At 40.2% G+C, this 12,854-nt stretch overlaps 1 protein-coding gene across 1 annotated transcript; it reads left to right on the forward strand.

Annotated features, from left to right (window-relative positions):
- Positions 1 to 734: 734 nt before the first annotated feature.
- On the forward strand, positions 735 to 12,854 carry LOC134648628 (uncharacterized). The gene is made up of 8 exons (XM_063503115.1): positions 735 to 919; positions 7,315 to 7,428; positions 7,667 to 7,704; positions 8,205 to 8,421; positions 9,022 to 9,139; positions 9,808 to 9,875; positions 10,578 to 10,772; positions 12,158 to 12,854. Exons 1-8 carry the CDS (start codon positions 824 to 826, stop codon positions 12,710 to 12,712), a joined length of 1,401 nt encoding a protein of 466 aa, XP_063359185.1. The 5' UTR covers positions 735 to 823; the 3' UTR covers positions 12,713 to 12,854.

Genomic DNA, 12,854 nt, shown 5'->3' on the forward strand with positions numbered 1-12,854 from the left:
CTGGAGGGAAGTAAGTACATATATAATAAAAGTAAGTACCTAAATAAGTATTCTTTATTGCACCAATATCAACATAACATGTAAAATTACAACGTATAGGTATATGTAAATTTAGAAGAAAATTAAAACTATTGGCAACAACAGGCGGTCTTATCGCTATTCGCTAGAAAGTATTAAATAACAAAGTAACTCAGTATATTGCTAAATTATTACTAAAACGTGCCTATATATCGCTCCACGAAGATACTGCACGTAGTGCTCGTACGGCGTAACAAAAAGCCCTCTTTAAGTTGCTTCCTTCGTTCCATTACAAACAGCAACATTGTGGAAAAGTATCCGCCATTAGGTACCTAAGTAACCACTTCGATTCCCTTCCACGTCGCACTAAGAATAAACCACGTGAATTTACCACCCGCGCGCCCTATAAAAACAACGTTTGATAACGCTCCCAATAACTTATCTGCTTATATGTACATTTTACCTACCTATTTGCCGTCCCCCAACAGTATTTCATTACGACTTTGAACCCTGTTACAGACGAAGAAAAGCTTAGAAAGCGAAAATGAAGAGTATTTATAATCTTGTAGACGCGTGAACGCTTTGGCAAGTATAAAATGATCCCTAGCTGTTTGCGAAAGAACGACTGTTTTGCGAATCACAACGTGAGTGAGGGCAACTACGGGGGTCTTACAAAATTGGTCACAGGAGGCTTGCTTGCCTCAGTATAACTCAGTATGACCCGCGCAAGCAGAGGGGTAGGGCGCAAAAGATGCTCCCGAAACCCTGACCGCCGGTGCAACTGCACCAGTCTTCATGTAACCCCATGTCTCCCTGTCTGAAGCCTGTTTTGATATTAGCCATGATTTTCACCGCTACTGCCTTCACGATACTTGGATTTTTTATTTTCAGCCCCATACAAGTGAGTGTTGTTTTTAGATTTTTGTGTAGTGTTTTTAAAGGTTTTGTGACGGACTAACGGGGTTTGTATCGCATAAATAAAGTATTAAACATGCGCTATATGTACAAAAACCATAAGTAGCATAATGCTTATAAGTGGTAGCAATTTTTTGAAAAATCTGTAAGCAAAATCTAATGCAGACTATTTTAAAAGAGTACCTACAATGTATAATTATGTCTCACCCCAAAGAATGTTAGGTATTTTTTCTACATACTTTTTCTTATATGATGGCAAAAAAACTACTGACATTTTTGGAGCATTAATTAATACTACTAACAAAACCTAAGCACTTAATAAACTAAAATAAATTATCTAGCGACTACATCTTTGAATTTATAATTCAATCTATTCTATAAACCTGACATTTTCATTATAAAATAACGTTAGGAAAAATAACATTTCTAAAACTTTCATCCATCTTTTTTTCGCATTTTGGCCACCTCATCTTTTGTGTCATAGGAAGGTTCTCTAAAAAATGATATATGACAAAATAACCTGTTTTCTTCTATGATAAAGCGACAGAGCGTGGTCGTTTGACAGTTATATCGATCGCACGTCGCGTCTGCGCTCTGTGTACATATTACTCTTTACCGAGCATTCGCCTTTGATGAACCAGTGTAAAGATATCCTCTAGGTCTGTGTTAAACATGGGTGACGGGAGATCAAGTTTATATGGTTGTCTGAGATGCGCGTCAATGGGTATGACAGCTCTGTGGCCTCTGTGAGCTTTCTAAGGATATTTCCCGCGCAAACTTTTGTTATCATTCTGCGATCAGAGTGGTGAATTTACCTACTGATGCTCTATATTCTAGTTGTTTCTGATTACGTGCCTAGTTTTATATGATGATGATGATGGAGTTATAGTTTTATTTTGAGGACCACGATTTGTGGGTTATTTCCACTAGTTACCACTTACCACCAAGTTGTAACCAGTGGTAACTACTGGGATTTTTTTTCCCACCTTTTACCACTAACCTATAGTAATTCAAGAGGAAGGTTTATATTATAATCTGTTAACCCGTGCAAAGCCGGGGCGGGTCGCTAGTAATAAAATAAAATAATCCAAGTTACTATAAGGTATCTATTGTAAAAAAGAAAGTTTCTTTAAATTAACTTTTTTTAAATCCCTCCTTAATATTATACATAAATGCTAAATTGACCCTGTCTGTCTGTCTGTTACCGCTTCATTTAAGAGTGAACAAGTAAATAACTAAGGTCAACCGAGGTAAACGCGTCACTTGAGGTAAATGCGTCTTTTAAAGATTTCTTCTAAACGGAACATTTTAGAACTGTTGCAACCCTCTCTGTTTTTGAAGTGTGGTCATTGAACTTTTAATGCAGACGGCTATAATAGTTATAATATGTTGCGTTTCGAAGATAACTTCAAATGGCGCATTTACCACAAGAGACGCTTTTACCTCTGTTGACCTTATGAATAAGTTAAACACTTAGTCATAACAGCGGAGCCTCCAGCGCTCCATATTACGTTACGTCAGATCCAGGGATGATTAATGCTAAGCTCAAGCGCTCGAGTGGAGTGTTTTCCGAGGGATTTAGTTTCGCTTTTGTTGACCCAATTACGTAAGCTTCTTGATTTTCTGTTTATTCTCGTCACGTTGATAATAGCCACCGAGTACCTAATGTTAAACCCAAAAATTCATAGAGTGGTACTAACTAGAACCCAGCCTATGATATATCTATTGCTAAATCGCTACTAGTTTTGTGATACCTAGTTATCATTTGATAAATTTACAAAAGTGATACATATTTGTAACATTGATAAAAAAAATTGAGGGATTTTTATGACCGTAAGCAACGACTTCTTAATTCAAGAAATTTGGTATTATATTTATTTTGCGCATTTATTCTCGTTTTATGTGGATTTTTAAGGTTCTAGATTTCGAACAATTAAGTTATGGGCTGGCCCGTTTTTCTCACAGTGTGAAAGTCAACACCGACATTGGCAAATTCACCCTGTGCAAAAATGCAGGGAGTAAAAGCCAGAGTAAAAAAAAAATTGGCTTTAACAACGCGGGTAACATTTATAGGTTACGTTTTGAACCCATTTTAAAAGAGGAGGCTATTTTCCGGAAAAACTGTATAGTAGGTTAAAAGTTTTTGATTGTTAACATAAACAATTTTAGCGGAATTTTGTTGACTGTGCAAGCCAGATAGTATTTAAGGCTCGGCCGAACCGTCTATAAATAGCAAATCGATATAGTAGCAAGTGCACTATGCAAGTATGCATCCCGCTTAAGATCCCCGATTACGCCATTAAACACCCTATTTATTAGAAGATAGAGTCGAGTTTTCCTCGTCGTTGACCGCTGAGGAATTCTGAATGAACCAGTGAAAACTAGACCAGAGGGGTTGTTGTCTTCGGACTGGGTTACGTAAATATAGGCACTGAATTTAAAATTTTACTCTGTTCCAATTTCTAGGAAAATTTTGATTCATCAGATATTTCTCGAGTTTGTACGGGATTTTGAACAGCGCGCCAAGCGGGACGTTTTTGAAACTCAAAATTCCATATAAAAACGCGTGCGTCACGTCACGCTATCGAATGAAATGTACATTAGGGCTACAGTAGGTATTAGGTAAATCAGGTTAGACCTAGATAGGTAGGTACAATTCCAGACGGCTTAGCACAGACTGCGTAACAGGCTTAGGTTACAGGTCGTCGCCCATTAACCTAGTGCTCAAATCGATAGGCTGTCGCCTAGACAGAGGTGAATCTGGATTACGGGTTATTGAATTTTATAATTAAAATAAAACCAGAAGCTCGATTCCGATTTAACTCGTTCGGCATATTGAAACGTGCTACAGGCTACGATGCGGCGTAGCACTTATTTTGCTACGCTACTGGCCCCGTAGACAACATGCCAAATCGCTAACGCTACGCGAACGAAACGCAACCGCCAGTAGGCGTACTGCCGTATTCGAACTTCAAGATATTCACAAGAGACGACACGTACTAGATCCATTCTAGATACGTTATAGTTTAGATTTCAACTAGTTCTCTTTTGCAGGGCAATTCGGGCAACCAATGTCACTTTTACGATAGATCGTGTTAGATATCTATTAGATGTGAATTAGATCTCTAAGTAATATCTTGTGGAAATCGTTCAAGAGTATCTCCAGAATCGCGGAAATGTCAAATTTGACAGGTTAGATCTTAAACATATCGTTATCGTATCTTGGCGATGACTAAAAGATATGTAATAGATGTCTATTACAAAATCCGAATCGGGCTCTCGCTAACGCTCCGTAGCGAATGGTTGTGTAGGTACGCTACACAGCTGCGTAGTGCGTAGATAGTAGATACCAGGCGGACACGTCTACAGGGCTAAAACCGCAAAAATCGAAGTTCGCAAATTGCGAACTCTCTGTCACTCTTATTACGCCTTCATTGGAGTGAGGTGAAAACTTAATTGTTGGTATATCTTAAGAAAACATGAGTGAATAGGTAAGTGATGAAGAAGGAATACATTTTTCGAGTTCTCTAATATGTTCCCACTGCTGAGGTGAAAAGTTTGGTGAACTACACGAGATCAAAGTTATTTACATCTCGTGCGCTTTTGAGTCCCTTACTACGCTCAAGATTCTAAATTAGATTCACTCGCTACGCTCGTGAATCTAGTATAGAATCTTTCGCTTACACGGGACTCAAAATAAGCACTCGAAGAAATATCAAACTTTGATCTCTTGTTGTACCTACAAATAACTATTATAGCTGAATTTTATATTAAAGGAAATTTATATTATAGTATAGCTGGTCAAGCAAATCTTGTCAGTAAAAAAGGCACGAAATTCAAATTTTCTATGGGACGATATCCCATATCGGGACGATATAAGTGTCGTACGAATTGATCTCTAGGTCTTTACAATTGACTGTGTGAGTATAGTCAATTTGATACAATTACATATGTTTTTTTTGTATCTTCTGAATTAAAGTTTAAATAAAATACATAAAAACCTTAGTGTTCTTATTTGTCATCCCGAGAAAAATATAAAATGAAAACACCATTATCTAGGTAGATCTATAGCAAAAACACCATTGAAAACGTACAAGTAGCTAGGCCACTGAATACGTAAGTTCGCGAAATAAACCTTTTACATTCAAACGGGGACTATTCAGGCTTGTTTGCTGCTTGTCGGCTGGCTATTCACGGAGAAATGAGGTTGGCTTTCATTTCATGAACAAGTGCTAAACTAAAAGAAAAGAAACGACGGTTCCATACAGGGCTATACCGCGAAAATCGAAGTTCGCAAATTGCGGGCATCTTTCTCCGTCACTCTAATTACGCGTTCATTGGAGTAAAAGAGAAAGATCCTCGCAATAGGGTATTTGACTCCTAGTCAAATCAGTTTCTTTTTCGAACTGTCAAAACGATTTTGCTACTATGGAATTTATATGAAACACTAGCGTGACGTCACAATCAAACTACCTACTCTTTATAGTTTTATACGGGTTTTAAAATACATATAAATTGTGGCTAAAAATAACTGCTGTCCATGCATGGTGTAAAATAATTTATTTTAAATACAGTCAAATACCCTATTTGCAAATTTCGGGTAGCCCCCCAGGGCCGGATTTCCCCCTAGGCCCACAAGGCCCGGGCTAGGCTGTGGGCCCAGGTAACCTAGCAATGGTATTGAGATGGAGCAGGGGCCTTACTAAATTCCAAGTGCCATACCTAGTGCCCTAGGTCTCTAAATCCGAATCTGGTTCCGTACATTAAGATGAAAGGGAACGATAACTTCAGTCCCTATGTTCCTACCGGGATATTGACATTATGGAAAATATTCTAACACAATTTGATGTCTTTTAAACACAGCTGCTATGTCCGCTCGTTTTAAATTTTTCGGTTTTTTTATTATTATAAGAATTAAATTTTAAGAAAAGTCTAGAGTGTTAGTTGGAAGGGGCTTAAAAACAACGCATTTGGAATCGCCGGATTCGCCGGGTTTTCATATTTCTCTGTGGAACCCTTAAGAGTATGAAATGAACGATTTAATTAAAGCTCTTTGATCTCGCATTCAGACCAGCTATCATGGCCGCATTTTTATCACCTGTCATGCTATGCGTTACTTTCGCACTTACATATTTGTTAGAACGTGACAGCCATGGTGACAAATGATAAAGAGCCGGCCATCTTAGCCCTACAGATGTTTAATCAAGTTTTTCGTGAGATGGAGCGGATTTGCTCGGATAACGCTGATTAGGCATATTGACTGACTTCTTAATTTTTTTTTTAAATTCATGTCGAGATTTTTCACCAGCCTATTTCTTTGCGTTTTAACCACCGACATTATTATTATTTAGGGTCACTAAAACGTTCAAATACCTTGGTCACTGGGTCACCGAGGACCTAAAAGATGACCTCGACATAGAGAGGGAGCGTAGAGCGTTGGCCGTCCGCGGAAATATGCTGGCGCGCAGGTTTGCCAGGTGTAACAAAGACGTGAAAAAGACGCTTTTTAAAGCTTTTTGCCAATCATTTTACACCTGCAGCCTGTGGGCCAGCTTTACTCAGCGAGCGTACAACGCTCTACGAATACAATATAACAACGTTTTCAGGATGCTGATGGGGCTGCCACGTCACTGTAGTGCGTCTGGAATGTTCGCGGAGGCGCACACGGATGACTTTTTTGCAATCATACGCAACAGATCGGCGTCACTTATGCAGAGACTGTGTGGCAGTACCAATAGCATTCTGAAAACGTTGGCAGGTAAGGTAGATGCACCACTGCTCATGCACTGGAATGGGCTGCATGTGGCAGCCACAGATGCTGAGAAGTGGTGCATTTAGGTTGCCTAGTTATATAGTTATATTTATTGTCTGTACTTACTTGTAGATTTATTATTGGATTTATTATTATTATTTTGTATTTTAATTATCACTAACCTTAATTAATTTTAAGATTTGTTTGTTTGTTTGTTGTTGTACTAACAATTATGGATCGTATGGATTTGAAATAAATAAATAATTGAAATTGAATTGAATTATTGTTTTTTGGCCGCCAGTGAAGTTTTATAAAATTTACAAGTCTTAATAAATTAATTCACTGCAACATATGTTATAGAGGTAATCTCTTAGAAAAAACCCAAAGTGAATTAATAAAATGTTCATAACAAAGTCTCTTTGCAAGTCATTTATTAAAAAAAAAAAAAAAAAAATAACACAAATAATCATGTAAGTTAATAGAGTTTGTTCGGAAAGAGAAGAGTCGTGGATTGTATTGGGCCCCATACATTCCACGACTCTTCTCTTTCCGCACAGACTCTAGTAGTCAAAATAACTACGTTACGACTAATATTACGACAAGCTAAATAAATTTATTTGTTTTTCCAGAAGGTAGCGTCGGAGACACCCTGCCCCGACGGCCGGTTCTGCCCGCCTCACTGGCTGTGCTGCGAGGCAGGGTGCTGCGCCCCGGCCACAGCGCCGCCCAGACGGGACCAAGAGGTGAAGGAGGTCTACCGGTATCCGTGGTACGCGCAATGGTACGTGTTCCAGTGAAGTTGACTCATTGTGCTGTGAGGCAGGTGCAAACTAGAGCCAAAGACACGGGTTTGAGAAGGTCTACTGATGCTATGCTGATACGAGCAATGGTGAGCCGTGACCCCAGTTTCTGTTCCTCATTTGTTGTGCTGCGGTGCGGTAAGTTGCTCCACCTACAACACCACCCAGCTGGGAGCAGGAGGTTAAGGAGGTCTACCGGTATCCGTGGTACGCGCAATGGTAAGTACGAGATACCTAATAAAACAAAAGTAGGTAAGTTCCATTTGGAGATATAAAAATTATTGCTGGGAAATCAGTCATAGGGAGAACTCTCGTATTTGTACGTCGCTCAGATACAGTTAGAAAGGAAGAGGTACACTCCTTCTGCTCTACCGACCTTCAGTAGGTAAGTGGAGTAATAATTAAGCATGGTACAATTAAATGTGTCCTAAAAATGATGGTTTTCTCTTAATGACGGTCTTTGCCACTTGAATTGGTCTTAATTTTCACGAACTAAACAAACCAATTAAAATTAAAATTACTGCCTAGATCTTGGATTTCAGTTTAATTTTGTTACTTTTATCAGATCCGTCGTTTCTCCAGACATTCTCTGCTATCTTGCTGCTAAATGGAAAATAACAATATTACCTTTCTTTGTCCGGCAACAGGATGGATCTATTAAATTCCCTCGCTCTGAAATACCACTTTTATTTCACTAGATATTTTTCATCAACTTCCAGGCCAGTTCTCTTCCTCCTCGGCACACTAGGCGGCATTCTGATCTGCTGCGTGTGGTGCCTAGTCTTCAAGCGGAGTTCACACCGCGTGTACATGTGCTCGCTGTCGTGTTGCGCTCGCCGGCCTGCCTCGGACCATGATTCTGCGGGCTCAGTGTATCCACCGCCTAGATATAGCCGCTGCAGCTCGTTTCATCAGGCTCCTCCGCCGTATTCAGAGGTATGTCAGGAAACATAGACTCTTAACGTTATGCGCACAGCGCCGATAGTGCCCTAGCAGTTTGTATGCCATTCAGTGTACATTAACCATACGGCATTGTGAGCAGTCGACCCCTACGAGACTACGAGTATGTGCACACTTGCACAGTGCACACTCCACGCACTCTTATCCTATCTTACAAATAAACATTCATTCATTCATCCTTCATAGTCGATATCGAGCAACTACGGGGTTGCGGGAAATTTCAATAATCTTGAAAAAAATTACTGTCGCAAATTTCAGGAAAATTTTATAGGAATTTAAAAATGGAAAATGTCTATAAGTACCTAAAATTTTTCACTTGATATTTCGCAATTTAGAAACTTTCGGACGGCACAGTAGTAAGTAGTTTGCGGGAATTAAGCTTGTTAGTTCACCTGCTCTGCTCGTCTGCTCTCATGTGACCAATGTGGATTAATACAATAATGAATTGTATAAATAATAGCCTTTACAATAAAACGACAGTGTTGATCTCTCATAACTTGAACAAAGATTCATCTTATTATTTATCTAATTTCTTTATACTCCTAAGGTGTACGCTAAACCAACGCTTTCCAACAGGTGACAAGCAAACCCGACTTATTTCCATTGGTCATCACGTGCGAAGAAGGCGACGGCAAGTCCGGAGGAAATTACCTGATGGTCCACTACTTTAGAAACTACGTTATTCGGGCGCCGGGTAAGATATTTTTATGACTTCTGTTGTCTGGTATCAATTTTCCTTACCTTAGTGACCCGTTTTCTTTGCTCCTGAATGTAGTTTTGCCATATTCATCTATCTGCAAATGGCGGCGACACGGTAGTGACATGTCGGTTCGCAAAGAGTGGCGATTCCTGTGTGGCACAAATAAGGGTAGGTATAGCTATTATGGAAAACTCTGAAATACCTCCTCGTAGACCACGTATAATTATTTATCGTATGGCATAGTTATGTACATGTCACTGGATTACATATAAAAAGAAAACTTATAACTACAATTTTGCCCTTGCCCTGTACGCGATTGCTTCTGATTGATTCGTATGGCATAGTTATGTACATGTCACTGGATTACATATAAAAAGAAAACTTATAACTACAATTTTGCCCTTGCCCTGTACGCGATTGCTTCTTCTGACAGGATCTTAAAATCGTCTACATGGCCTGTATGTCTAGTAAGAAGGCATTCCAGAATGATGTGGTTGATGATCTGATCTGGTCCACGTGTAATATCTAGCCTATACTAAATAATTTATATTCCACAGTTGCAATTGTATGGTCTTAATAATTTGCCAGTAGGTATGTCGGGTCTAGGCCCCATAAAACGCGAAGCCTGGTATTTAGCCAACTAAAGTGACGTGTTATTTCAGGTTCTTTATCAGCGACGAGTACTGCAGAATCTCTCAACTCCAGTTTCATATGCAACGCAGCAAATGAAGTGAGTTGCACATTTGTATTTAACTCTTAAGGTGTAAATACAGCAAGCATTAGATTTCTCAGATGGTTTTTGCTTCGAAGTATTTACTTATAAAGTAGACATTAAATGTTTGCGTCATTAATTCCAATCAATATTCCTTTCACAGTGTTAGATCAGGCGTGTAAGGAATTATGTGAAGTCATTGTCTTGAAAAACTAAAAAAAAGTAGGTAACATACAGGTCAGTGGTCACTGTCCATCAGGTGTTAGCATACCTGGCGGCCTAGCCAAGGTGACGATAGCTTGCGCTTCACCATCGAATCGCTTTGTGTATCTCTATAACTCTTCTTTATTAGTGCGACAGTGACAGTTGCGTAAGTTTCGTTTCGATCGCTACGGAGCGTAAGTGATTGGCACGTTGGCTACGCGGCCTGAGCCCGTACCATGAGTCACTGACAGTGTCAAAACTGACATATACGCTATCGAGAACGTAATTTACTTTCTATACATCTCGTTCGCACTAATATGCGAGTACGAGCGAGATATATAGAAAGTAAATTACGTTCTCGATGGCGTTTATGTCAGTGCCAAACTGATGGTAGCCGTACTGATCGACTTAATTATTGCCGTCGTGTCAAACAAAACTTTCTCCACTGTCACCATAATAGCGTTAAGTAAATAAAACATCAATAATGTTGTAAAAGGTCTCCGTGTAACCTTCCAGGCAAATACGGTCGTCCCGCCTCCGTATTCCACGGACTTCGAGTCGTTCACCGGCTGCGGCCTTCTCCGTTCGCTGTCCTCGCTAACTGAGAGAGAACCCCGAGCTCCTCCGAGATCCCGCACTGTCCCCGAGCCTGCACCCAGAGAAACTACAGCTTTCAGGGAAAATCTGATTACATCACCCGTTCAACACATGGTTAGTTCTGTAATTGGCATCGAATACCACCCTAAACTTAGTCGTTATTACTATACAACTGATAAATCACAGCCTTTGAGAGAAATCTTGTCACTTAACCTTTTCGACGCCGTGTCAAACACAAAAGCTGTCACGCTAACGCCACGTCACCGAAGTGTCAAACTTGCTCTGTGGCCTGTGACCGATTAATCGGTCTTTGGCGTGGAACCTACGGTGCGGATATATCGGTCATTGACGTCCTAAAGGTTAATCGAACGAGCGAGCGAAGCGAAGTGAAGTTCTTACATTCAACTTGGAACACACGGCTGGCTAGGGGCACGTCCCGGCATTTCGATGTTTTTAAGCTGAACTATCAGAGGATAGTTTGATACACAATAACTTAAGTACATTTGTTCTAATTTAAATGAAATTGGGTGAACGTAAAGTTGGGTGAACGTACTATTTTAGTCATTAAATTTTGAGCATGCTCGATCAAGAGGTTATTGAGCTAGAAAAGCTTAAAATGCTAAAAAGCTATTTGTGAGGGGTCTTGCTATTCTGGTCATTTTAATTGCAAGAAAGTATGGTCGAGTTTGGTATCAAATGAAAGTGCTCGGTTTACACATTTATAATATTGTTTTTTAATTTAAGATTTTAAAATAATTAGGAAGATAAAAACGTAATAAAATAAACATAATATTAGTATTTGACATCTGACAAGAAAGATTACGGCTTACCACAGATACAGTTTATTTTAATTTCTATGGTGACTTAAGAGCCAACAGGAGCTAAGATTTAAATATTTTAGGTAAATATACCCGTCTCTCTAACGGAAGCGGCTCCTAAAACTAGTGCGATAAGGACAAGGCGAAAAATCCTGCGTAAAAATATCAAAAATAGAGGTTTCGTACTCGACTGTTTCCTCCTCCAAAACTTAACCAATCGTAACCAAATTTGGAAATCTAAATGATTATGACATTATCTGTGTCGGACCGTTTTGCTTTTTTGACTAATTGATGTCAGTTTTGAATAGCACGCCTCTCATTGCGGCATAGTCAATTACGCCATTTTGGCCATTTTTGAAGGGCTCTAGCGCCTTAAAAAACAAAAATATCAAAAAAAGCAAAACGGTCCGACACTTATATTGACAATATTAATCTGTGTTGAAAAAATCATTGTTCTAGCTTCAAAACCCACGGAGGAAACAGTCGAGTACGTTTGTATGGAGAAATGACCACTCCTGTTGGCTCTTAAAATTATCAATTAAGGGCTCCACAGATATTGCAACAAATCGCACGCGGTTTTTGATCCTTTGACGACTGCATTCAATTATTGATCGTTTTGGCGAACCGCGAGTTCTCAGTTCGGGGCGAACTACTAGTAAAACTAATTTTGTTTCTTTCCAGCAGGATCCCTCCTTCGACTTAGAACTAGAGCTGATAGACTGCGAGATGTACTGCGACGGCGCCTGCAGGCCGCAGCTCGGCGCCTCGCCCCCCGCGCACCGCTCCCCCGCCCGCGACGACAACTACGAGCACGAGGCCTACGGCCTCCGCCACCTCTTCACCTGCCCCTCCACAGAACTAGCCGGGGCCTGCGAATCCCCCCCACAGCCGACAAGCCCTACACAGTCCAGAGATTCTACCCTAAGGAGACCTAGCGACGAAAGAAGGCACCGGAGAATAGACAGTTTGAAAAAGACTCCGAAGGCCAGGAAGACGAGCTTATACATGCCTTTGTCAGTGGCTTATCCCGTTAGGACTTCGAGAGTGTCGCCCGGGTCTAGGGGTTCGTCTAGGTCCGCGCCCGCCACGCCCTGTGGGGCTTTAGTGCCGAATTTGCTCCACTTCAGCCAAAGAGTGTCGGCGACGAGGCACGGCTCCCGCTCGTCTAGGTGTGATGAAGAGAATGATCCACTCTTGGACGCTGAGACTGAGACGCGCACCGATCACAAGTTTTAGTTTGACACGCCACGCTGCTTGACACTTTTTTACTTTTTAACCCTGTAGCTCGGTTTATCCAGCTAGAATTTATTACGTTGATTAAAATAATGCCCTTTAAATTTGTAAGTATTACATTTGTGAGGATACGAATGTTTTATAT

Source organism: Cydia amplana, chromosome 6 (assembly GCF_948474715.1).
Source record: "Cydia amplana chromosome 6, ilCydAmpl1.1, whole genome shotgun sequence".
NCBI classification, from domain to species: domain Eukaryota; kingdom Metazoa; phylum Arthropoda; class Insecta; order Lepidoptera; family Tortricidae; genus Cydia; species Cydia amplana.